The sequence below is a fragment of the Monodon monoceros genome, unplaced genomic scaffold (genome assembly GCF_005190385.1).
Source record: "Monodon monoceros isolate NGI ecotype Baffin Bay Population unplaced genomic scaffold, NGI_Narwhal_1 Super_Scaffold_15, whole genome shotgun sequence".
NCBI lineage: Eukaryota > Metazoa > Chordata > Mammalia > Artiodactyla > Monodontidae > Monodon > Monodon monoceros.
Window position 1 is genome coordinate 58,110,231 of NW_021703771.1, and position 27,817 is coordinate 58,138,047.

A 27,817-nucleotide genomic window follows, 5' to 3' on the forward strand; every position below is an offset into this window, starting at 1 on the left:
TCCAATTGGACGCATGTAATTTTGTTGACTTAAGCCTAAATATACACATTAAATGGTGACACATTTCTAAAATTATGGTTCCCTCCTAAATTATAAACCTCTGTATCCATTACCAGATTTTAAGTTCTGTCTTTAAGTTGCGACTGTAATTGTGATTGAGTGTAATTGTGATTGAGTACCTAACCACTGGATCTTTGAAGAAAGTAAATGGTCATTTTAATCTCCCTGTTAATCCCATTCTGTCCTCAGGGAGAATACCAAAAATCCTCTGGAAGTTTTTTGTTTTTTTTTTTTTAAAGTGAATCATGCTGTATGGACACAGCAGGGTTTTGTTTGTTTGTTTGTTTGTTTTTAAGAAGATGTTGGGGGTAGGAGTTTATTTATTTATTTATTTTTGCTGTGTTGGGTCTTCGATTCTGTGCGAGGGCTTTCTCTAGTTGTGGCAAATGGGGACCACTCTTCATCACGGTGCGTGGGCCTCTCACCATCGCGGCCTCTCTTGTTGCGGAGCACAGGCTCCAGACGCGCAGGCTCAGTAGTTGTGGCTCACGGACCCAGTTGCTCCGCGGCATGTGGGATCCTCCCAGACCAGGGCTCGAACCCGTGTCCCCTGCATCGGCAGGTGGACTCTCAACCACTGCGCCACCAGGGAAGCCCCTGGAAGTTATCTTTTTGTTGTCTATTTCCACTGAGCTCATTTCTCAAGAATAAATGCAAGGTGCTCTAGTCATTATGTTCCAAAAATTGTTTCAGAAAAAACTAGAAATCAATCACATAAACTTAACTGAATATGATGTTCTTTCTCTTTTTGTGTTTCTTCGTCTCTGACGTACCACCTGCATAGGCAGGAAACCTGCCTAGACAAGAAAAACAATGTCGTTTAGACAAAGCCCATGGCCCTTTACCTCTTAGTCCATCTGTTTCATCCTCCGCGTGAGGGTGGCAAGGGCTGTCCTGTACCATTAATAAACTGGTTTCCTCTCTTTCCTGTCTTATGAGCTAAAACAAAACTTAAAACATTTTTCCTAAAATGACTTAATACTCCTTTTATTTAGTGAGTCATGTCTTTCTTGATTGTAGCTTCTAATGAAACAAACTGTTTTCAGGATTATTTTGGCAGTGCTTTTGTTGTTTCCCCTTGAGATCCAACTGAAGTAAGATCTAATTAAAATATGTTTTGCATCTAGGAGACTGAGAATTAAAAACAAGTAAACTCTCAGAATGAAAAGTTCTTTGCCTATATTTAATTTAGCTTCGTTTATGCCTTGGGGTATGTGTATGTGTATATCTGATGTCTGATCATTTGCTGTACGGCCAATTAGAAAAAGAAAAGTCCATACCTGGTAATTTAATCAAGAGAATTTAATATAAGAAACCAGTTACAAAGGTGTTGGAAGAGCTGAAAGTCAAGTATTGGAAGAGCCGAAAGCCAAACGGGATGGTATGGCAATGTGGCAACCCAGGGAATAGTACCAGAAAGAAGCTTGTACTACCTTGAGGGCAGGAAAGGCAAAGGGAAAAGCTGATGAAACCCAGAGCTGGCAGCCAGGACTTCCCTGTAGGAGCTGGGACTCTGGAGAGATGCAGCCCCTGCCAGGGGTCCTGTCTGAGGCTAGAACAGGGAAGATGTATTCTGACTTCTCCTGTCCTCCCACCCTCTGATCTTCTGTCAGTGTTTCCCATTGGCTTATCCTGGTCTGATGCTGGAGCCAGGGAGCCTGGGCAATATACTGATATTTACTAAGAGGTCCTTTCTCTGAGATAGAAGCTCAGGAGAAAGACAGTGTCAGAGTTTGGGTTTCTCAGGAAACTGACTCTGAGATGGAGACTGGCATTCCAGGGGTTTTATCAGGTGTGCCCTTGAGATCAGCTCCTATGGAAGGAAAAGGACTGCGGGGAGGGTGAGGTGAGCTGTGAGGCAGTCTCTCAGTGGAGGCCTCCCTCGACTCCATGAACTCTTCCTCCTAGCATGACCATTTAGAGCTGTCCAGGAGGGAGCTGGCTTTCCTGGGAAGGGGTGTGGCATTGGGCAGGTGCTCTCTTCAGTTTGAGGCAGGCCCTGCCGGCTGGCACCCCCAGCAGCCAGGGGAGTAATTCCTTCCTTCCCGAAGGCAAATCCAGGCAGCTTATCACAGTCTCCATCACTGACGGCAGCAGATGTGAAAGCAGCGTCTGCACATTGTTTAGTTTTAAAAATCATATAGTACTGAAATATATAAAGCGGAGGTTCAGCTTTTTCACTTAACAATACCATGTATTGTTTAAATGGGTCCATATCCCAACCTATGGCTCTACCTAAATTTAATTATATATATATTTTAAAGAATTTATTGATAAAATAAGAAATGCTTATGAAATAGTATTACATGCAAAAAAGAAACAAAATTATGTATAGCATAATTTCTTGTTTAAAAAAATGTGTATAGAAAAACGTGTACATTTACGTGTGTGTGCATGCATTTTTTTAAAAATTAAAAGTAGCCAACGTTTTTAAACAGTGGAAATTTTGTGGTGGAATAATATGGATTCATGCCTATTTCTTTTTTTCCTTCCCTTTTTAAATAAACTTTTTATTTATAGAATGGTTTTATATTTACTGAAAAGTTGCAAAGCTAGTACAGTGTCGATATACCACACACCCAGTTTCCCTGTCACTAACATCTTATATTAGTATAGTACATTTGTCACAACTAATGAACCAGTGTTGGTACAGCCTTATTAACTAACGTCCAAACTTCATTCATATTTCCTTAATTTTTTCCTGAGGTCCTTTTTGTTTGTTGTTCTGGTATCCAACCCAGGAATACCATGTTACATTTCAATGTCACGTCTCGTTAGGTTCCTCTTGGCTGAGTTTCTCAGACATTCTCAGACTTTCCTTGTTTTTGGTGACCTGGACAGTTTTGAGGAGGCCTGGTCATGTATATTTGTGGAATGTCTGATGTTTTCCTCATGCTGAGACGAGTATCATATGCTTTTGGGAGACAGACTACAGAGGTAAAGTGTCGTTCTCAACATACCATATCAAGAGTCTATGCTATTAATGTGACTTAATCATCGATGATGTTAACTTTAATTACCTGGCTGAGGTAGTGTTTATCAGGATTCTCCACCTCAAAGATATTGTCTTTTGTGCCTTTCCATTCTGTACTCTTTGGCAGGAAGTCACTGTGTTCAGCCCACACTTAAAGAGGAGAGAGTTCTGTTTCACCTTGAGAGTGGGGTATCTACATAGATTGTTTGGAATTCTTCTGTACTGGAGATTTGTCTACTCTTATTAATTTATTCAATCATTTATTTATATCACTATTAACTCATTGATATTTATTTTACACTTTGGATTATAACCTAATAATATGTTGTTCATATTTTTGCTCAAAATTATTCCAGCTTTGGCCATTGGGAGTTGGCTCCTGTGTCCCTTTGACATACCCCCATCATTGTGTATATGTGTTTAGTACTCCCTTACTTTCTGGTGCTAGAAGATGAATCTGAAAGTCTAAAACGTCATCACACATGGTTACAGTTTTTTGTCTTGTGATGAGAAATTTTAAGTTGTACTCTCTTAGCAACTTTCAAATATACACTACAGTATTAGTAATTATAGTCACGATACTGTATATTACACCTCCAGCACTTTATCACTTATTTATTATATAACTGGGAGTTTATACCTTTTGACATACCCCATCATTGTGTGGGCGTGTGTGTGTGTCTGTATGTGAGTGTATGTGTGCCTCCCCTTATTTTCTGGGATAGGATTTTTAGGCTCCTCTTGTCCTATTTTTTTCCCCCTAAATGTTTACTAACATTCTTGGTGCTATAAAACTAGTGAGTGTAACCAAAAGTCCACTTTTCCACCTGAAAATTAGAAGTGGACTTATGTAAACATATATGCCTAAACTCTCTGTGCATTTACCAAAGGGAGAAAAGTACACATCACACCACTCACATCCCTTTATCGCTCTGTGGAATAGTTTCCAGACATTTCCCTTCTCTGTGAAGTGATGAAGAACCAGGTGGTTACCTCTGAATGAAGCTGGCCAGCTGTGCACTTTCAGTAGAATCAGCTATTAGATTCCTTCATTTACCATTTTGCTGTGGAAATGGTTTAGGCATAAAGTCTGGGAGAAAGAAAAGCAAGCATGTTCTCTCATGTGGTCAGGAAGCCATGTTGGTTAGTACTACCAGCTTGATAAATTCATCTCTGTTCAGCATCTGGTCATCAGCTCTGTAGACTCAAAAGCCCCTAGTGGTTTTTGATGGGTCAGGGATTCAGGAAAGGCTTGGCTGGGCAGGTGTGGCTCAGGGTCTGTCATGCAGTTGCAGTCAGATGGTGGCTGGAGTTGCAACAGGGAATGGAGCATCTAGATGCTGGCCAGGCATCTCTCTCCCACTTCATGTAGTTTCAGGACTTCCCCACTGGTCTCTGTGCCTGGGATAGTCTGGGCTTACTCACAACATGATGGCCTCAGAGTAGACTGCCAGCAAGGGGGCTGAAGGCTTTAAGAGTAAGTATTTCAGTGATGGATTTACATAATTTTAAAGTAATTGGATAGTATTTTATATTGTTTGGGTTTACCATAATGCATTATATCAACTCAGTTGTTTATTAACAGAAATTTAGGTTATTTGCATGCCTTTGGTATTACAAATAATGCTGCAATAAATAAATATCTCTGTGCATATCCTCATCTGCTTATGTGAACCTTTCTATCAGGTAAGTTAAGAGATTTGGAATTGCAAGAGTGGAGGATATGTACATTTTGAATTTAGATAGATTCATCTAAATGACCTTTGAGAAAGACACTTATGCTTCTATGAAGACAGTGTGAAAGTGCCTGTCTCTCCTTATATCCTTGCCAGCACTTGTAATTATCAACCTTTTTAACATTTGTCGATTTCATTGGGTAAAAAAAGGGACTCTTTGATTTATACTTCTTTGATTTTTAGTGAAGGCGTATGACATATTTTTATTAGCTGTTTTATTTCCTGAAATATCTGGTTTATTACTTTTGGTATTTTAAAATTGTGAGTTATCTTTTTCTACTTAACTTTTATACACTCATAACCTATCATGGAAATTAACTTTTTGTCGTATGTCGGAAAGTTTTACCTTAGTTTCTCCCACCCTGATTTTTCTTGTGGTAGGGATTCTTTTTCTTTCTTTTGGAATTTTTACAGAAATTCCTAATTTTTATGAAATCAAATATATCAGCTTTTCCATTATAATTTTTGGATTTTGTGCCATGCTTGTAAAGGTATTTATCACCCTAAAAATATAAAAATATTTGCCTATATTTTCTTCTAGTGATTTCATGTTAAACCTTTAAATATTTATTTCAGATGTTATTTTGTTGTAAGGCAAGAGATAGAAATCCAGTTTACTACATACTTCCCTCAAGATCTCTTTTCTCAATAGATTGCTTTTCTTAAAAAGCTAAGGTAATTCTGAAGATTAAAGAGAGGCCACAAAAATGTATTTTTCAATACTAACAGTCCTGTTGAAGACAGAAGACGGTCAAATAAGCCATCAGACTAAGAACAGTGTTGATATTTAATAATTCTGTGATCCCTTGTGGGCATTACCCATTGGTGGATGTAAATAGAAATTCTAGGGGCAGGAGGCTATATCTCAGGAGTTACCCACCAGCTTTTTAACAGGATCCTGCTTTGTGTTGAGGTGTTTGCTGTTACTGATCTTGTTGATTAGTTGCTTGCATCTCAAGATTCAGTGAGGGTGTGGGAATCATGGAAGGAAGCTCGCCATCAAAGCTGAATCTCTGCTGAGACCATTACGTTAAACTACCAAATGGACTTTTATCCTTTGACCTTTAACTTCAGAGGGAAACAGAGGGAAAAGTCTGTGAAGGAAAGTCTTCAGAGGGAAATGTCTGTGAAAGCAGTCACTGCGATCTGGGAGAAGTGATTTGCTCACTCAAGCAGAAGTTATAAGTACTGGATGTTTTTTCCTTTGAAAATGTTTGGTACTTTTGGAAACAAAAATAAATGATCATGTTTTTCTTTTTATTGTATCTGTATGAGATGATGAATGTTAGCTGAGCCTGTTGTGGTAATCATTTCACTATATATTTAAATCAAACCATCATACTGTGCGCCTGAAACTTATACAGTGATATATGTTAATTATTTCTTAATAAAACTGGGGGGAAAAATGAACACTATAGGAAAGGAGAATTACTGGCCTAGATAAAGCAGTTCTCTGGAGGCCTTGCAGGGTCCCAGGAAAAGTTCTGATACGGAGGATATGGCTCAGGTGAGTTTCTGACCCCCTTTCTGCTTCACCTGGGAAAGTAAGGCTTGCAGGCTAGTGTTTCAGGTACTTCTCATGACAGGCCTAATAGTTTATTCCAATGGCCTGTGTTCAACAAGAAATCTTAATACATGTATATATTTGGGGTAATATTCCTTAAGAGAGGAGGGTACAGGATGTGGGGTTAGGGGTGATCCAAATAAAGGTAAGATCAAATGTCAGGGGAAAGTAGATTCATAGATGTTTTAGATTTATTAGGGAGAAGAGAAAATACCCAGTCCAACCCAATAAAGAGGCCCCAATAAAGGGGCTATAGATAACGTGCTTTTCTCAATATCACAAGGCTCCAGAAGTAACTCACATCTTAATTTGGATATAAAGGCATGAGAGTTATTGGTCTCTTTGAGATTAGGGCTACAATTTTGCCAGACTTATATTTTTAACCAAAAATGGATAGAATTTAAATAATTTCCTTACAGTTTATGGTAAAGTTCTAACATTGTTTCTGTTTTCTTAAGCTAGAGTTCTAATTTGATATTCCATTTTAACCTGTTCTCCTAAAAAAATATTTTCCAATTATCATTACTAGCTCCCATGGGCCACTAATTTGAGCTTTCTTTGAGACTTTTCTTCAAATGCTTATTTTACCAGGATAATTCATTGAAAATTAGGGAAATGATGAAATGACTATTTGCTTGAATATTAAAAGTGCCAAAACCCTTCTCTGGGCTATTAGAGTTTAGACAAGACCCTCATAGTTTTATCTGCCCGGGAGACTGGTTCAACCAAGTGTGTACAGCACTGTGCTTATTCAAGATAATTGTTTTGAACTGCACTTTCTATTATCAGCGACTCCTAACAGATTTATATTTGATTGAGGGCATTATCTTCTCTATATTTCATGTACGTAGTGTCATATCTGAATGGTAAAAAAATATGTCTGCCATTATCTTTCTTTCTCACTTAGGAAAGGGTTAAAAGCTCAGAGCCACTGAGTGACAGATGGGGGGAGTCTTTAAGAGCCAGTATTAAAAAAATAATAATATAAATATTACATTAAATATTTAAATACTAATTTAATGATATTTTGTACCTCATAAAACTGCTCTACTGCCTTCTAAGTTTATTTCTCCTCTGTTCTTTTTTAAAAGGATATGAGAAAAAAGAATACCAAGGAAGGGTGTGTAGTTTCTCAATGTGAATATATTTCTTTTTACTCATGACTAGAATTCACTTTGGTAAAGTCTATTAAACTCAGCCTGCTACTGATTTCCCCCATTCACTAAATATGAGAAGTAGTTTGTATCTTAAGAAATGTGCCAGATTTCATGGCAATATTTCTGACCTAAATTGGAAGAAGTACTGTTGGAAATGATGGTATACATCCAGCAATTCTGTTGATCATTATTTTAAAAAATTGTGTCGATGATGAATTCTTAGAAAGTCAACCAAAATTTCTGTGATACGTCTTTGAAGCTTGTTTTTGTGGACATCTGTCTTAGCATCTCTCATTTTAAAGGTAATATTTTCCCTTTTATGTTTGTGGAAAATATAGTATCCTCAGAGCAGAGGTTCCTTCTATCCGTAGAAGTAAGAGTCTCTCTGAGGGGGAGTGCTATGGCTTGTGAGCTTAGCTTGCTTATAACTCATAGAGAGGTCCTAGAAGTGCTTTAGCAGCTGGGCTTGCGCAGGTAGTGATACGTTCTACCCCACATGTATGGATCTGTCCAGAGTCAAAGGAACCCACTGTGGTGTTCCTCTCTGTTATGTTGTCATTAGCCTCGTGACTGGTCCTTCTAGTTACTCTTATAAGCAGTGGTTTGATCAATGGCCTTGATCACCAAGACCCTGGATATTTTTGGGGTTTTGTTGTCATTCTTTGTGTGTGTGTGTGTGTGTGTGTGTGTGTGTGTATTATAGTTTAAGAAATTGCTAGTTATTGCTTGAAACTTCATAAAATGACTCCCCCATTACACTTTTATTTTAGCACCTCTTCTTCCCTCTGTCATTGTAATCTTCACCATGCTAGTCATAAGTTGGTATTGTGATAATGATTTCTGTGACTCCTAATTGAGACCTGTCAATAAGAGAATAAATATTATCATTATTTTCTTAATTGCCAATGCTGATGTAATTGTGAGGGTAAAGGACATTCAGCTTAATACAGTTGTCATATGAGATATTTCCTGGAATAGTACTGGCAGGGACTAATATTTCTTAAATTGAAATTGAAGAGGTTGAGCATGGGCCAGAGAGACAGAGATATAAAAGATATGTTTTTGGAAACTGTCAGAAATCAGAAATTGAGATATGGTTTTGAAGTCATAATTTCATTTTATGAAGAAATTGTGCATGCTTATATACCTTATAAGCTATGTATTATATTATAAGTGAATTATCTTATATATGTAATATGTTGTATGAAGTTGGAACATCCTGTGGAGGACATAGGTATTGTGTAATTTATGGCGTATCCTCCATATATAAAGATATATACAAGCTGATCTCACTTTACCTACCTCAAGTTGTGAAGGTGGTCTCAAACTTGAAATTTCCCCAATGTTTTTGGCAGAAGCAAAACATAAATCCTTTTTGGAGGAAAACGCCATCATCCTCAGCTTCAAAGAATCCTGAAAACTTTTAACATCAATGAACAGAACACAGTTAAATACAACTAAGCACACAAAGGAAAATGGCAACATGAGCAAAAACCAGCAGAAGTATCACACAGCAGAAGCAAACAGTGGCTTCAGATGGTAGCATTATCAGACACAGATTATAAAATTCTTGTCCTTTTTAAAGAAAATATGGAAGAAATAATAGTGAATTGAATTAGAAGGATAATTTCTTGTGACCTTTCTTTGTGATACATGCTAGATAATGTCTTCCGATCTATTTTTCAGCTCACAAATTCTGTCTTCCACTACATCTCTTCTGATGTGAAGCCTAATCCCTTAATTAATTTTGTTCATTTTATTTTTCATTTTATTTCTAAAAATTTTATTTGGTTCTTTAAAAAACTGTCTAGGTTTCCTGATTACTGATAGTATTATCCCTTTTTCCTTTTATTTTGGACAGTATTTGAAGAGATGACAATTTTCTAGAACTGACGAAAGACATCAGTCCTTAGGTTCAAGTAGCTCATTGAATCGTAAGCAGAATAAATAAAAGAAATATATGTCAAAAAACAACACAATAACATTGCAGAATACAAAGGTAAAAATAAAAATCATTGGAGGTATAGGAGAAAAATGACAAATTTTCTTCAAGTGTGACGGACTAACAGCTGAATTCTCATAGTATAATGAGATCTTCACTGTGCCGAAAGAAAACAATTGTCAGACTGGAATTGTATCCCCTGCAGAAATACCGTTCAAGAACGAGAATAAAATAAAGACATGTATATACTAACAAACACGGACAGAATCTGCCGTGAGGAAAACTTTTAAAGATTTCTTTATGCAGAAGGAAACTGATTCCAGATGTTTCCAGATGAAAAGTGTAAAGGAAAAAATGCGTTAAAATGCATAAACTTGTAAATATTTGGGTAAACCTAAATGTACTTATAAAACAACGTCTTAGGGGTTGAAAAGTTAGAATAAAAGTAATATTAAAAGAGAATAAAGTCTAAAAAAGCTAAAACCTAAGCGTCCATATCAACAACTTAATAAAAGAAAACCCAGAAAATTAGACCTGGGATATGGAAGGAAAGAAAAAAATAAAGATAAGACCAGAAATCAGTAAAATAAAAAAGAGACTGACAAAGTAAAAAGCAGATTCTTTGAAAAGGTATGATCCCCCATGGTGAGCCTGATTACCCCCCAAAAGAGAGAAGGCACAAATTACATCAGGAATGAAAAAAAGGAACACAAATTCAGTGCTACAGACACTGAAGAAATAAGTGATTATTGTAAATCACTTTATACCAATGTAGTTGAAACTGCAGATGAAGTGAAAAATTCCAAGAAAAACTGAGTCAAGAAAAATTAGAGAATCTAAGTAATTCTATAATCAATGAAGAGATTGAACCAGAAGTTAATAAACTTCTTGCACAGACCTTTCTAGGCCCAGTGAGCTTCCACAGTTAGTTCTATCCTTCAAGGAGAAACTAACTCTGATCTTATACTTCTTTACTGCTTATCGTGAAGTGAAGTTGGCATAGCCTTTCACTTGAAGATCTTTTTACTGTTAGCGTTCTGGTATTTTATAGTGATGTGAGTAAGTATGAGCCTTTGATTTATTATTCTGCTTACTTGATATTAGTAGTATGAGCCTTTTGATTTCAAGATTTGTATGTAACTTCTTGAATCCTATTGAGAATACTATTTAGATGGGTTTGTTTTAAATGTTTTTCTCTCTTCTCCTTCCTGTTTTTCCTTTGTGTTGATCTTAGGCCTTTTCTTTTTGTTGATCTCATATTGTAGGCTTACCTCAAATGACTGGTGAATCATGGTGATTCATTGATATTTAAGAATGAGGGATTAGGTAGGTTAAATGGAGGCAGAATTTGTTGATTAGAGTTTGCTTAGAGTAAGTGGGCAGGGAGGACTTCCTGTTATGCTGAAGATCACTAAAATGCCAGAATGAGGTAAACTTTACTCTGGGTCACTAGTATCCATGCTAGCCCCCTGGGTTCTCCAGTATACTGATTCTAAAAGTATATGGGTTCATTGTGGAAACTGGAAAATAAAGGTAAGTACCAAGAATCACTGTGAGCCCATCAGCCAGAGATAAGACTATTTGTAAACTATGTATTATGTATAACATAAAATTAGCACCATATTGCCTATTCTGTTCTATAGTTTGCAGTTCATACTCAATGGTGTCTTTCCCTAGGTCATTAAATATTCTTCTAAATCATAACTGTTAATGGCTGTATAATACTCATATACACAGTCCATATTTTCCTTAGCCATTTTCCTATTATTAGACATTGTACATATGTCTATTTTTTGTTATAAATAGTACTGCATGTATATATTTGTATCTAAATATTTGTACATAATTTTTTTGCCTTAGGATGAAGTGTAGGAAGTGTAGTTTTTGAGAAGTATATATATACAAACACTAAGGTGTTTGTTTCAGACTTTTTCTAGAGATTTTTATATGCACGGTGCTTGGATCAGTCCACAACTAATCTTTGTTAAGTGTGCAGATATGAATCTGGAGTAATCTCTAATACACAAATAGGTGTTTACATGGATCCCTTTTTCAGTGGCATGGGTTGGAGAGCTGCTGTATAGGTACAACTAAAGTTACCAGTACAGCCATTCCCTGCAAAATAATAATTTGCTTTTCTTCTCTATTACACCTTTTTGACATATTTTCTTTACCAGTGGATGGTCTTCAACCACTGTTAAACAGATTACTGCAGAATTAACCACCCCCCCCAAGAAAAAGGGAAATATTAGTATACTAGTTTATGGCATTTCTTTTAACAGCAAATAAGAAAGAATGCCCTGAAGTTTGATTAAACATTGATAAGGTTATATTGTTCCTGTGGAAGAATCTGTAATGTCTCAGTGCTCAAAGTGAGTTGGATATTCCTAGTAGGAACTGTCATTTATGGAGTACCTCAGTGCCCCAGTCACCAATCTGGGTACTTTCTGTAAATTATGTCCAAGGCTTGTGCCAATTTTTTGCGGTGTGTATTATCACCACTTCATAGATAAAAAATAATGTTTAGCAAGGATATGAAACATTTCTAAGTCACATAGTTGGTGGTTGTCTATAAGTCACAAGAAGGTAAGCTCCCTGAAAGCACTGAAATGTTTCCATTTCCTGGTGTATACCCAGCACGAGACTCTTCTTTTTTTTTTTTGCGGTACGTGGGCCTCTCACTGCTGTGGCCTCTCCCGTCGCGGAGCACAGGCTCCAGATGCGCAGGCCCAGCGGCCATGGCTCACGGGCCCAGCCGCTCCGCGGCATGTGGGATCTTCCCGGACCGGGGCACGAACCCGCGTCCCCTGCATCGGCAGGCAGACTCCCAACCACTGCGCCACCAGGGAAGCCCACGAGACTCTTCTTAACACGTGGTAGCCTCTCAGGAAATATTTGTTGAATGCTGAAAAAAAGGAATGAACAGAGGTGGGATTTGAACCCTCGCCATTTTGAAACAGAACCCCTTTCTGCCAGGTAGATGTCAACTTCTTCAGCGTGTTCAGGTTTCACTGAGAGGTTGAGTGTGAGGTTTGCCTCTAAGTGATGTGCTTGTCCAGGGCGTAGTATCTCCTTCCCCCTTTTCATTTGACCAGTTATACAAATTGCTTCACATAAAATTTCACTGCCATTTGGGAGAATCTTCAGTTAAGTCAAATGTAACTAAAACGATACTGAGTATATAAGAGGCCAAGCAAAAGTTAGAACCTTGTCTTTAAAAAACTTCTCAATACACTCAAGCAGTTGTTCTAACTTCTACACTGAACTTTGTAACACTTCAAAGTTCTTCAAAAACAAGACATTATCTTTGAGCGTGACATCCCTCTGAGCCGCTGGTGGGAGTTTCTTGGCACTGGGCTCGTTGCATTAGGATCTAATCCTTATCCTCTAGGAAAGGAAATCCCCCGAAGGCTCCAGCAACGCATAGGTCCGAGTTCCCACAGAGTCGTTTCCAGAAAGCATGCTGCTTGAGTAAAAGGTCAGAGGACTGACTGATAGGCAATGTGGTCAGCTAATTCATCTTCAAATTGGAGAGGCATCTGTCACATTTGAATACCAAATCCAGCAGTTGTCTATTTCCTAAAAAAATGCTTTTCCCCTATATTTATTATAGGCACCCTTTATATAAAGGCACTTAACAAACTGATTGACTTTGTCAACTCAGATGAAGAAAAGGGGGAGATTTATAGTTTTCCCCCAAATTGTTTAATTAAATCAGTTTACTGATTTTTCAGGCCAACAGTTATTTTGAATGTCTATGCGCTAGGCACTCTGCTAGACCTAGAAAATACAGAGATGAGTCAATAAATCCACGCCTCCCTGGAGCTCACAGTCCAGTCAAAGACAGACAGATAAACAAATCTCCCAGAGCATGGTCAGGGCTGCAGTAATTGGAAAGACCCAGAGGAGGACAGAGCATCTCCTGAGAGAAGACAGGCGGGTGAGTGGCTTATGGCACAGCCTTTCACAGTGTCACCAAAGGATCTTTCTAGAATTTATAAATCCAGTCATGTCACTTTCATGTTTAAATCTGCAGCAGCTCCACACTGACTGCCCCGAAGGCCACAGCCACCTTTCAGCCACTCCCGTGTCCCCACCTCCTGCCCCACTCCCTTTACAATCTGACTGCTTAAGTCCTAATCTTGCCCATGTCACTTATCAACTCTGTGATCCTTGGCAAGTTGCTAACCTCTCTGCGGCTAAGTTTCCTTAAACTGGGTAAATACAATAATCTGTGTCACAGTGTTATTGTGAGGATTAAATGGTTTGATAGAAAACTCTTAGAAAAGTGCCTAGCACATAGCAAGTACTACAGAAGGGATAGTTGCTATTGTTCTGTAGAAGTGATGGCTACTACTGTAATCACCGTTATTCTCTCTTTCCCAGACTGGTGTTATTTTCTATACTTCCCTGGCTTTGCACAAAGCACCATTGCATAGATTTGTTACTGAATTAGACACCAGGCCCCTCTCTTGGGGCCCCCTGGCTGGATCAGGGAGTTCTTTCCCGCGCTCAGGTTCACGCTGCCGATAACGAAACTGAGTTTGGTGCAAGCAAGACAGGCTTTTATTCAATGGCCAGAGAATGGAGAAGGGGAGCTCATGCTCTAAAGGTACCATCTCCTCTAAGGGAGGGAAGTGAGGGAATCTTAAGGGTCAGGAGGCAGACAGGTCATCAGGACACTAGGAAAGGGGTGGAGATTTCCAGGGGCAGCCCGGGCATGCGCAGTCTTCCACACTCCTTTGCACACGGCACCAGTTGTGCAAGCAGAGTACAAATCCCCCCACTGGGCAAAGATCTTAGCATAGGGATGAAGCAAAGGTAACTCTTCTCTTGGACTCCTCCAGGTTTCATCTGCACAGGTGTGGTCCTGTGGTCAAGTCAGGGCCAGGTTCTGAGCGGTTGACCACTGTGTATCACTCAAAGCATGTATCTCTCCCAGTAGAGCTGAAAACACCAACACCAGGTACTTTTGAAACAAACACAGAGATAAATCAGGGCAAGTGTCCTTCAGCTCTCAGGGGTTGATATGGAAACACAGAGATAAATCAAGTCAAGGAAAATAGTGACCATTAGCCTGCTTTGTCTGCCATCTTGGATCTAGCTGGTTCAGTCTGGTTTTGCCGCGGGCCTTTGTGGCATCTTGTTGATAAAACACAGCTAGCCTGTACAGTTAAAAAATAGTTTCTGTACCTATGCATGGGTGCATGGGTGACACATTGTCACTATGTAGTTTAATTCTTAGGTTACTTCTCACTGTCTCATGTCTTTATCATCAACAAATTCTAGAGTTGTTGCCCTGAGTAGATTATCAACTCAGATTAGGGATTTCACCACAAATTCTTTTTGTTTTAATTTTGTGCTTCTCCACAGAATGGAAGTCCAGTGCATATTGCAGGCACTCAAACATTTGTTTATTGATTGAAGGGGAAACTCCTTTTTTCCCCCCTTTCTCTTTGTGAAGGCTTTTGTAACCATTCTCTCCTTTTCTTCTCTCCACTGTGCTGGTAGCATGTTAACATTTTTTACATATTTCAACTGTAGCTCTTTTTCAGTTCCATTGTAATCATTCATTTTAATGTCCACATGCTTTCTCTGTCGGGAGGAATTGCTTTCATTTGCATCTCTGGCCTTTAGCAAAGGCCAGTAGACACATTTGTATGAATACTTGATAAAGAAAGAATAATACTCATTATGTGGATGCCACTGTGTTTGAGGGAATTTGTGAGAAAAAAAATTGAGTGATTTCTTTATATCTGTTTTGGTTCACTAAATGTCCAAGAAATGATTCAGGGACTCTAACTAAACAAGCAGGATACTCCAAATAAATATTGTTCTAACATAGAGGCAAAACATTCCAACAACTTTACTTTTGCTTGTATGTCTCCAAGCTTTATGTTTTCTAAGATAAAATATTTTGTCTATAGCTTCTAAGAAAATATCAAAACTTGAAAACTACCTAAATTGTTATAGAGGTATGAAAGGATGGTGGATTTTGACATTGTTGGATTAAACTACTTTGAGAAGAAAATTCAAATTGAATTAGATTTCACAGCTCTGATAATCGTTGGAGAGAAATTTCCTACTAAAAACTATTCTGATTGGGTGTTGTGTAACAAAGTAGTAGGTAATTTAAATTTCATCTTTTACAGAGGTGAAATGATTGTTTCTATGGTCATACTTTAGTTTCAGTTTCATGCTATGCATTATCTAAAAGGTAAATCTAAATAATATCTTTTAGTAACAAAGAGGTGATTAAAAAAATCAGCATGCCTCTTCTGTAGCTTAACAAGAGGGCAAAGATCTTCATATATCATGTATGCTTTAAACTCATGGTTGCAATTTAAATGCTTGCTTACCACTAAATCTTTTCATAGTTTTTTCAAGATGAGACTTATTTGTAGCAGAACTGTTCACAAGTTTTGTTTTATATTTAGTTAGAACAGTAAGGTTATTGGAATACATCTTCATGACTGAATTTCTTCAGCAGTGAGGGAATATGTATTGTAAGTCAATAAATTTGAGAATATAAATAACTTCTCTTATCATGATTTTCATTCATTGTCAAAAGGTTAACTCCGATGACTAGTAAAAGTAGTAGAACTTTTTCGTCTTCTTACTTCCAGCAAGTACCTTATGCCAATTTCAGGTTTCTACTTTTGGGTTCACCTCCACTCCAAACCGTCCCACTTCGGAGAACTCAGACTCTGAAATTCTCTTCAGAGTCCATAACTTCTGTTCTTCTTCCTTCCTCACTCCCTCCCTCATTCCCACTCCTTCATTCACTCGATCCTTCACTTCTCACGGTTCTGCATCCAAATACCCATGTTCACATGGTCCTAACCCTCCCTGTTCAGCTGTTGCAGTCACACCTTGACTCTCTTGTTCCCTTTTCTGTTTCCCCTCCCTTCCTATCTCCCCATGCCGTGTTATCTTTTTACCCCACTCCCCCACTCCCACTCCTGGAATTCCAGGCCTCTGGGTCTTATTACAAACAATTCATGATCTCAGTTAAGCTGGGCCCCCAGAGCTGGAGGGTCTGTTCACGCTTCCATTATTGACTCCATCTCTGTTGTCCCTACTGATTTGCTGCCATCCTTCACGTGGGGTCTCCTAAGCCCCCTTCATCACTTCAGAGCCCCACCTTGGCTTCTTCACTCCCCATAGATGCTTCTTACTTACAGAGAAGGATTGAAGGGCTGCTTCCAACTTCCTATGGCTACCCCTCAGCTTTTTTTGGTTTTTGTATCTTTAAGCCTTCTTCTCACCCACCTATCTCTGAGGCTAATCCCCTGAGAGTATTTTATTGTATGATTAACCTGACTGTTTAAAGCAGTTTCTTATAATGAGCTTAGGTTGTTTCTGTTTTGTTTTATTTTTTTTCAAATACAAACAGTTCTGAATTAAACATCCTTGGATATATATATTATTATGTTATATACTATATTACTGCCCACTTGTGAGAGTACAGGCAGTGCTAGCTTTGCATGGTTCTCTGACATGTACAATTTCAGTTCCCACAGTTTAATTAAATGACACCAGCCTCCCAACAACATGGTTCAAATTTCAGTAACTAAGATTTATTGACCATGAGTAATTGCAAAGTACAATCTTTGCTACTAGCTTTTTCAGTCCACAAAACACTATGCAAATAATAGATGCATATCATGGTCAGTGACCAGTGTCACTTCTTTTAAAGTGTGTCAGTGATTGGTTACTATGCATCTGTTGGTCAGTTCAGCACAGACAGAAAAACAAGTACTTGTGTTGCTTTTTTATCTGCCAGTGGTAGACCTACATCACATTTTATAGAAATGAATAATTGAGGGAGGGAATTGGCCGATAAAGTGCAGTTAAAAAAAGAAAAGTGATGGGCTTCCCTGGTGGCGCAGTGGTTGAGAGTCTGCCTGTCGATGCAGGGGACACGGGTTTGTGCCCCGGTCCGGGAAGATCCCACATGCCGCAGAGTGGCTGGGCCCGTGAGCCATCGCGGAGCCTGTGCTCCGCAACGGGAGAGGCCACAACAGAGAGGCCCACACACCGCAAAAAAAAAAAAAAAAAGTGATAATGCTGGAAATGAAATTCAGATCAAATGTAGATGGGGTTACGGAAGAGATAGCTGACTGTGGGTAGGCTAACACTGCCGCTGTTCAACAGACTCTACATATGCAGCCAAAGGAAATTAGTGACAGTGAATTTATTGACATGAGAAGCATGGTTGTGATGGAAAGGATGAAGATGTCCCAGAGGAAGTGACAGTGATACAAAGATTCATATTAATGGAATTTTTGGAGATATTTCATGATATTAAAAGTACAAAGGTTAAAACGTTGGAAACTTATCTAAACTTAGAAAGGAATGTGACAATTTGCCAAGGCATATAAAAGATTCTCACTGTGTATTGTGAGAAGTGGATAAAACGCTGTTCAAACTATTCTTGATAGGTTTATTACAAAGAAATAAAACTTTAATTTTGCATGGTTTAAATTACAGGATACTAAATACAGATTAGTTTTACTATTTTTTCATTTCCCTATATATTTATAATTGACAGTAAGAGAGTTTTTATTGATTTTGATAGATCCTTCAGAATTACTCTTCCATAAGTCTGTGTTAGTTTACACCACCATTAAAGGCTTAGGAGAATCCATTAGTACTCTTACGACATTGTTCTATTTGCCATTCTTTACTTATTTGTTCAAGCTCTTCTTCTGATGGCTCTTTATTTTAATGGAAATATATACATTTAGGTTTTTGATTTCCTAAAAAAAGAACCTGACCTAGACCCTGTTGTATTTTAGACCCACTGTACTTTCACTCTTTTTTCCTTTGCCTTCGTTTTCTTTTGAAATGAGTTAGACCTGCTTCCTCAGTTTATTTGCCATTCACTTCCTCTTTAGTTCTGCAGTCCCTTGACAGTAGGCATGCTGAGGACAGAGGTCATGTCTCTTTTATTACTGAGTACCCAGTACCTAAACTGCACATCAGCATACAGTCAATACTCAGTATGTTTTATTGGAGGGAATGAGTTCAGAAAACATAAAAAAGCCTCTACCCACCACCCACCCTGTGCCATTCACCCATCCCTCCTGTCTTTAGTATCTCTTCATCTTGGCTTTGGGGAAATGCCACGCCACCCTTCCATACTGTGTCCATTCCCCTTTTTCATATTCTGGGTTCCAGCCAAAGTAGGCTGCTCATCATTCATCTGCCACCTCCCATATGCCTTCCTTCCTGCAAGCCTTTCCTTATACTGGCTTTTCTCTGCTCTGCCCTCTCTTCCTTTCCATCAGCTCTGCCTGGCAATATCATGCCATCATTTCCCCTCTTCAGAGTCCAGCCCAGAGGCTTCCTCTATGAAGTCTTTTCTGATTTCTTTCTCACCGGCCACCCCAGCCTTTCTTCTTTAAACAGCTATAGAACTCTGCAACTAGAGTCTACCAAATATGAACCATTTGTGCTGTTGCTTTTGCCTTTTCCCAAAGAGTAGAAGCTCCCTGGGGGGTCTCTTATTCTTTCCTTCGATGCATAATATAGTCTTTACACATAGTTGGTGCTCAATGAATATTTTATTGAATTGTCCTGAAATGTGACATTCCAGAGAGCTGCCAAGGGAACTCCATTCCACTGAAAAATATTGAGGACTATTTTGTAGATTATTCTGCTTTTTTTTTTTTTCTAACTCACAAATAAACTTCTGTCATTGTTCTTGGGAGTTATATGGTGTAATCGCTTACACCATATTCACCAAATGATCTAGTTAAAGTCAAATGTCAAAGTCCAGAATAGTGGAGAATGAGAAAGTTGCAGAATGTTAGAGCTGGAAAGATTTTTAGGGATCCAAGGAGTCCAGCCCTTTAATTTTATAAGCGAGTAAATTGATGTGTGGAATGTTAAAGTGACCTGCTCCAAATCTCTACACAACCAGTTTGTGGTAACATTTGGGTCCGGGATGTCGTCGTCCAACCCTGTCTGTTGCTCATTCCCACAAGCTGTCACAGTGAATATGAGAATAGTGTTTAGGTTTGTGTAATTAAACTGTTAAAAGGGGCATCTGATATTCTCATATTGCCTTTTATGGATTAACAAGTAGAAAATTGTTAGGTTTCTTTTCTCCCTACCTTAATTATTATAAGTTTTTGGACTGGATTCATTTACATCCACTGGGAAATTTCTGGCAGCATTAACCTAGGAAGGCATAGATTTGTTTGCTAATATTTAAGTAAACTTGTTGTTGAAGTATGACGTACATACAGAAAAGTACCTGAAGCAAAAATGTGCAGTTTGAATTTTTCCAAGGTGCACACATCACGTGACCAGCACCAGATCAGGAAACAGAGCAGCACCAACAAGTTTAGAAGTATTTAAAGAAATAAAACATTTGAAGAAATAAAAGGGCTTGGAAACTACATCTATTTTTTTTTTCTCTCCACAGGTATTGTCAGTCTGTGTGTTAACGACAATCCTTGGTTGTATATTTGGGTTGAAACCAAGCTGTGCCAAAGAAGGTAATTAGTACAGTAATTAGTGTGTGTGTGTGTGTGTGTGTGTGTGTGTGTGTAGGGGTACTAGTCAGCCTTTTTCAGAATGTGATTGAGATAAGCGTTATGTCCTAATCCCTTGAGTACTCCATAGAAAGTGCAAATTTCATGCTGGTTTGAGCCTTTTTCTTGAAGCTCTTTTTTTATTTTAGCCATATACTATTTTATTTACTTGCAGAACTTCATCCCATAATGATGAAGAGGGGCTATGACCAAAAAACCAACCCACCAATCAAACAAACAGAAAAACCTCAAAACAGCAAAAAATAAAGAACAAAGACACAAACAAGCAGCTGGCTGACAGGTTCTGGTGCTGTGCTCCTGGAGCCTGTCTCCCTGACTTCCTCCAGTGACTCCCAAACACTTTTTCTCCCTAAGGAGTTAGCCCTGGAGGTTACTAGGTAACCAATTTGCATCCCTGGGCAACCAGAAACTTATCCTTACATGCTTTTAAGTCTTTTAAAATTGCAGACATTTCAAAGCAACAGTGATAGTTTTAAGCTAATATATATATATATAGCTGAGTGCAGAAATCTAGCCAACACTGACAAGATTACTGTGAATAAAACTATGACTCACAGTACACTGTAGCAGTCATTATTTCGGCTCTGAGGTAGTTTTTATTTTTTCCCCGTTAAAATCACTGATGGTCTTCCTAGGGAATTTGGTTTTGAAAATTGAACAAATCCTTCTGTTCCACTCTTCTGTAATTGTGATATTAGTCATTTAAAAATTTTTAGTGATTGTTAAGCTGTCATTTATTGTTGAAATGAATGAAATGTAATTTTATATATTTAGTCAGCAACTATTCAGAGCAAACTGTCAATGTTTAATACAATTAAAAAGCTATAGACTTTAGTGTTCACCCGTGTAGCCTTTAGACCCAAAGTAATTCCCCTTGAGTTCAGTTTGGCATGTAAAAATAAAACCGAATGATTGAAAACAGTCATTTTAATCTGAACTCAACATGGAATGCATATTATTTTTTAAATGACTAGGAACGTATTAGTGAGCTCCAAGTAATAGCTATTATTATAATAGCTTTTCCCCCTTGGGTCAGGAAAGGTAATATTTTTGACCCTAGAAATTATTATTGTCATTTCATGTCCTTGAAATTGCCTAGTTTCCCGGTGTTAAATGAGAGTTAAACTCTGTGGCAGTGCCTTCTTGGGTCAGGAGACCATTGCAGTCAAGAGCTAGGATTATTCATTTTTTTCTTTTGGACTTCCATTATTTTATAAGTGGATTTTTTTTTCTTACCACCCTGATTTTTTAGTAATCCAATAAAAACCTAGCTTATTCTAGGTAACTAGTAAAGAGTTACAATGTAAAATTGTTTTTAATGAAAAGTATTTTCCTTCCATATCTGCCATTTATCCATTTAACAAAAACTTATTAGTACCAGCTATAGTCAAGGCTCTTGCTAGGCACCAGGGATACAGTGTACTGGGTAACTTCCAGATGTGGTCTTTGTTCTTAAGTAGTTTGTGCTCTAGGGTGAGACTGGGATATTAACCAAATGATCTAGTTACAAATGGAAGTGAGTGACTGAGATGAAGGGTAAGGTTTTATACAAACTTAAGAAAAGGAAAAAGGACCTCGACTGGGAGTTTGGGAAAGTTTCTCAAAGGGAGCAGGCTGGATCTGAAGGTGCAATGGATGTTCTAGGTGATGGTGGGAGATGGGTCCCGCAGAACATGTTCTGTACAAACACATTACTTCTCCTTTACACCAGACTGAGAATGATGTAAGTCAGGTATTCTCTGTCTTTCTGAAATATTCATAGATTATCACTTTTTAGAGAACTCTGCATAAAATCTTCAGAACAAGCTCTTCTTATTTTTCTTTTCTTTATTATTCAAAAGTATTTAAGTTTTATTGCCCCCAGTAGGGTTTATAACATATAAAAGAAAAAGTCATCTTTTTTTCCTACGGCAAGAGATAAAATTGCAAACTCTATAAGGTTACTGCCTTATATACTGCCTTACTGTGTCACTTTCTACATGTATTTGTGAAAAGATTCTTGGTTAACTTTTTGCCCACCCCATCTGTGTTTTCTAAAACAATATTTGAACCTAACTATAACTAACTTAGGTGTATTAATTGATGTTTGCTTTGTAATTATATAATGATTAGAAACATCTAACTCCTTCAATATTTTCAGTTAAAAGTTGCAAAGGTCGCTGTTTTGAGAGAACATTTGGGAACTGTCGCTGTGATGTTGCCTGCGTTGATCTTGGAAACTGCTGTCTAGATTACCAGGAGACGTGTATAGAACCAGGTAAAAATATGCAGGGGAAAAGATGGAGTCATGGGCCTTGGTAAAAGAGCAAAGAAAAGTTCTGCATCTTTTAGGTATGTGATTTACCTAACCCATTTGAGATTTTTAAAAATTTGGCCTTTATATTTTCTGAGAGAAAAAATTTACATGTTTTGCCTTGTTAAAAGTTTTATGGATAGCAAAACTGCCTGTTTTTAATGTATGCTGACAGCCTATGTAGTCTAATTTGCATTTCACCTAAGTTCAAAAAGGCTGCTTAAAATGTATGAATATTTCTATGGGCTTATTAAAGCAAGAGTTCTTAAGATGTCCACTTAAACTTCAAAGTAAAACCATCAGACTATGGAAATTTTCTGTTTGATTTGGTCTTCTCTACGTATGACATGGAATAACATTTAAATGGGAGCGAGCCAGGTTTAGATTAAATTTTGAGAACTCTGACAATGACTGGTGGAAGAAGCCAAGATGGACATGGGAGTTGTATAATAAGAATTATGTTTGTTTACATTTTAAAATGATGAGATTCTGGCTTTTTAGTGAATAATAATTACTGCCTGAATATTTTCTCTCAGTTCAGATTGACCACTGTGGTGGCAGGTTCTGTGACTGACTAAGGGTTAGAAAATGGTCCATTGTCTCTTCATGGATCATGTTCCAGAGACATTTCTATATTCACTTTGGACATGTTGAATTTGGACCATGAAATGTATTATGTTGATATTTGTTTCTAGAACGGATATGGACTTGCAGCAAATTCAGGTGTGGTGAGAAAAGGTTGTCCCGAAGCCTCTGCTCCTGTTCGGATGACTGCAAGGACAAGGGCGACTGCTGCATCAACCATGGCTCCGTGTGCCGAGGTCAGGAGGTCATGCCCTCGCCGGGTTCAGAGGCAGGCTTACATCTTCCTAGGTCCTAGCGGGGTTTAGCACAGATGTATTTTTTACATTAGAAGTCATAGTTATTGACCCACCATATTAGCTGAAAAAATATTTAAAAAACATTGTATTAAGGAAAATTTCAAACATATATACCTGAATAGAGAGAATATGTGATGAAGCTTGCATCACCCAGCTTAATAATTACCATTATCTAACATGGCCAGTGTTGTTTTATCTGTAGTCACTCACTCTTCTGCTACAACCCCCTCATGTTATTTTGATATTAGCTGCATATTTAACGCTGTACTTGTGGAAAGATCACTTTTGCGGTCCTGGCTGACTATATAACAGGTTCCTTTATAGTAAGTGAGGACAATGTCTACTGTGCATTGAGAGAGTGGATGTGAAGTTAGGGCATGAGATTCTGTGTAAACTGATGTTATGATGATGTCTCATCTAGGTGTTACAGGGTTCCTTGAAATTCTTTGACAGAACCTGGCTCTATATGAGAGGAACTAAGACATCAAGGATTTAATACCAGAAGATTTTGTTGGGTGGATAGAAGGAGGGTTGTAAATTTTGGCTGAAAATATTAACAATTTGAAAATGGAAAAGGTGGCTTCAAGTTCTCCCAAATACAGTAGTATGTTTTAGTCTTGCAATTATACATTCATTTTTTAATTCCTGATATCAGCTAACTTTTATTTTGAAACAGAATAACTCCCTTTATTTGTTTTGTTTCCCTAGAATCACGTCCCATATTATCTATGTATCTGTTTAACATATTTTGTTTTTGGAATCTGTCCTAATGTGTCTCACAGGCATCACAATCATTGTTTCTATTGAGTGTGTTTAACTCATTGTACTTCTTGAAAATGTTTTAGGTGAGAAAAGTTGGGCAGAAGAAACATGTGAGAGCATTAATGATCCACAGTGTCCAGCAGGGTAAGATTATATTCTGAGATACTAATTTTTTTTAGGCGTACCATTTTTTTCTCTTTCCAAATAAAAAAAATAATTATTCATTGGTTCAGTAAATATTATTTTTAGTTAAGCCTTCTTTTGGCACTGGTGGTATAGAGATGATTATGGCGTGACTCCCCACTCTGGAAGCTAGTGGAAAAAAGAGAGGTCATAAATATTTAGTATTCATGAGTGTTGGGAGAAAGTATTTGTGTTTTCCTTCTTAGGAAGGAAGGATGTTTACATTCATTTGAAGTTTTTCAAGTTGAACTTATAGCAAATTACAGCTTCTTTTTATTTTTTTTGTGTGTTTTGGTTCATTTATATATTTTGGGGATAACATGTCTGTGAGAAGATGTTACATAATTTTTATAATTTATACTTGTTATTTTTGTATTTAGAGTATTTTTACAATACCTTATGTTTACAAGGTCATCAAAAAAAATTTGTGTGGAATTCAGAAGGTGGAAATTTGGTGACAGTATTAAACATAATCATCTTTGCTCCACTTGAACAAAGATATATGAATTCAAATTCATATAATTTGAATTATTAATCTTCAGAAATATATTTTTATGTCTTTAAAATAATGATTTTTCCAGACTGTTAAACATTTTAAAGCTGTATTTTAGCTTACTTATGTATATAATTTATTTTTGTTTTTTAAATATGTATTTTTGTTTTCTGTTGGATGGAAGAGTTCTTTTCTGTTTAAAACAACAGTAATAGCAGCAAAAACTAAACCCAAAAAATTCCAACAGAAGAGACTTTTTGCAAAGAGGACTTCTCATATATCCTAAGATGTCTGTTAACTCCAAGATATATTGGAAATTTTACACTTAATGAATTTTGAATGTTCCTTTTCCTTCTAAACATTGACTATTATTTTCCAATTGTAATGTTGACTCTGTTAGTGGAAAATATAAGTCCTTCTTTCTTTACAAGAAGACCATAATTTAGGACACATTTTATTATACGGGAAATTATTATACCCGTATATTTACCTGGAGGCCCAGCAAACTGTTTTTATGTTTTCTGTTGATTGAACAGAAATAATTTTATACAGACATGGACCATTGAGACTATTTGCAGCTGATTCTGCAGAGTCTCCCAGCAGAACTCTGGTACAAATACTCGTTAGTGGAAATTATACACAAATTTCCTCCTTTTTCCATTTGTGTTTGGGTATGAGAGTAAGCTGGGGAGGCAGTAGAGTTGGAAAAGGTAAGGTAAGGTAAATCTTTGTGCTCAGATTTTTAAATTACTGAGTAAACTTTCAGTGGAAAGTTTTTTCATGGTTATCCAATGATATACGACTTTCCTACTGTCTATCAGATGTCATTAGAAGCTGCAAAATTTCTGAACCATGCCTGTTTTGGTGTAGCCATGGAATGGTTGTCCATAGTTATTCTCTTTTGTTGGGAATATCATTATACATTTTTTTTTTTGCTTCCCTCTTTGGATTTCCATACCACACATGTAAATCTGTGTGTGTGTGTGTGTGTGTGTGTGTGTGTGTGTGTGTGTGTGTACCTTTATTGTTTGTTCATTTCTAGCTTTGGATCATTTCTTTGTTGTTTATATATTGAAATGTAGTAAATACCTCACCAACTTCTCTATTAAATATTAATATCTTTTAAATATGGTAAACTTAAAAGCTAAATATTGTATATAATTTATGTGATATGAGATACTATCTATTAGTTTCAAGTAGAGACAATATCAGAAAATGCTTTTACAGAAAAAAAATAGTGGAAACAAGAAACATAATTTAGAACATGCTATTTGTTAACATTTATTCTCTTGCAAATTGGGAAAATATTATTACATTTTAGTTGCTTTTGGTCTAGCTTTTGGAATAGCAGGAATCATAAATGATGGTCTCTGTATGGTGGCTCAAAATGGTATGAGTGCTTAATCAGTACTAGTTGATGATATATATGATAAAATATAAAAGCATATATGTGAATATAGATGCTTACAAAATATTCTTTATGAGGATGTGTGTTGAGCTTGTTAGTTTGCCTAAGATTACATACCAACCTCAGTGGAAAATCTTCACTGGATCTGTGTCTTCTTTCTTCTTCTTTAAACAATTTTTTTTTCTTTCTTTCTCATTATCCAGGTTTGAAATGCCTCCTACCCTCTTATTTTCTTTGGATGGTTTCAGGGCAGAATATTTACACACTTGGGGCGGACTTCTTCCTGTTATTAGCAAGCTGAGTGAGTAACTTCAGAGTTTACTATTGGAGTGCCACAGTGTCAGTGAGATAGACTAAGGAAGGAGTCTTTTTTTCGAAAAATACTGGCAGAATCTGTTTTACTAAACTCCTCTATTGCAAAAGAGTTAAACCTAATGATAAGGAACTAGTGTTTAATATTGTAATTGTTCTGAAACTGCCTTTTAAGTAATTCTGCGATAATAGTAGTTATTTTAGGATTTTTATCCCTTGGTGATAGTTGTAGTTATAAGGATGAGATAAGATATACTTTTTTTTCTTAGACTTTTGGATTCCTTTTATGGACAAATTATTTATATATTTATCTAATATGTATTACATCTTAAAATAGCATTTCAAAAACTGAAGGTATTTCTGCTATGTTTCTAGTAGGGTAGATATAGAATATTTGTTATTTATCTTATAGTATCATGTAGCATCTTTCCAACTTCTTTATCTCAATAAAGCCTTAATTGAATGATTATTGTATAAGTTACTAACGCAATAGTAGAATTGTCTTTTCTTAGTATTAATGCCAAAGTTTTAAATCACATTAACCACCAGTAATATGGGCATCACTTGTATCATCATTGTTACTGAAAAAAAATTAAATATGGGTATAAAAACTGTAGAACATTGCTTGTTATCAGTGATCAGTATTTAAGTAGCCACAGTGTAATGCTGGACTGAACTAGAAGTAAGTAAATACACTGTTTTGGTGTTCTTCTGGAGTTCTGAAACATTATTTACTAGACTTGAGTATATGAGGTTGGTTTAAACATCAAAGTCACTCTCAGTAAATACATAGGTACGTTTATTGTACTTCTTTTGTGACAAGCCAAAATCATATTTGGAAAACTTTTAAAAACTTCAGTTTCTAATTTCTCCTGGGAAGAAAATAGTTTTTATAAATAATCATTTGACATAAAAAAGTCTTTAGCAGAGAGCTTGCATGGACAAGGAAGGCTCTGTTCTTACCAGCCAGGCTCATGAGCTTTGAGGTTTGAATATGGCCCTTTGTTATCATCAGGAGGAAAGTTTGTTTCCATAGCACCAAATATGAGTTCAGAACCTGAGTTCAGAATTAAGGAGCTGTAGGTACCTATACATGAAGTTGAAAGGAAATCAATACACAGTTAGACTAAGTCCTCTCTTTGTGTAGCTGGGGAATGTAGCTTGTAATTCTGAACTATTTGGAAGGCAGTGAGATAGACAGACACATGCCAATCTGAGGAGTATTTTCAGGCAATGGGGTATTGATATGCTAGAATCATTAGTTATGTATTCCCTCTTCAGTGGTAGAGGCAGAAGACAAATGTGACACTAGGGCTAAATCAGCAGCAATTTGACTTGTGTCCTTTCTTGTACTTGAAGCCAGAAGATGCTTTTTATCTTTAGAGCAGTGTTGAACTTGTCTAGAGTTAGCTAGATTGGATTTTTGGGGTGGGACACTGTCATCCCAGCTACTGCTTCATTCTTGTTTTAATTTTGCAGATTTAGCT

General features: G+C 37.2%; 1 protein-coding gene across 2 annotated transcripts in view; it reads left to right on the forward strand.

Annotated features, from left to right (window-relative positions):
• The window catches only part of ENPP1 (ectonucleotide pyrophosphatase/phosphodiesterase 1), a 72,300-nt gene that overhangs the window by 13,089 nt on the left and 31,394 nt on the right, over positions 1-27,817 (forward strand). For both annotated transcript variants that reach the window (XM_029223577.1, XM_029223578.1), the window contains exons 2-6: positions 19,869-19,941; positions 22,139-22,255; positions 22,987-23,112; positions 24,018-24,078; positions 26,222-26,319. In XM_029223577.1, coding sequence (XP_029079410.1) covers positions 19,869-19,941; positions 22,139-22,255; positions 22,987-23,112; positions 24,018-24,078; positions 26,222-26,319 — 475 coding nt within the window. The remainder of the gene's footprint in view (positions 1-19,868; positions 19,942-22,138; positions 22,256-22,986; positions 23,113-24,017; positions 24,079-26,221; positions 26,320-27,817) is intronic.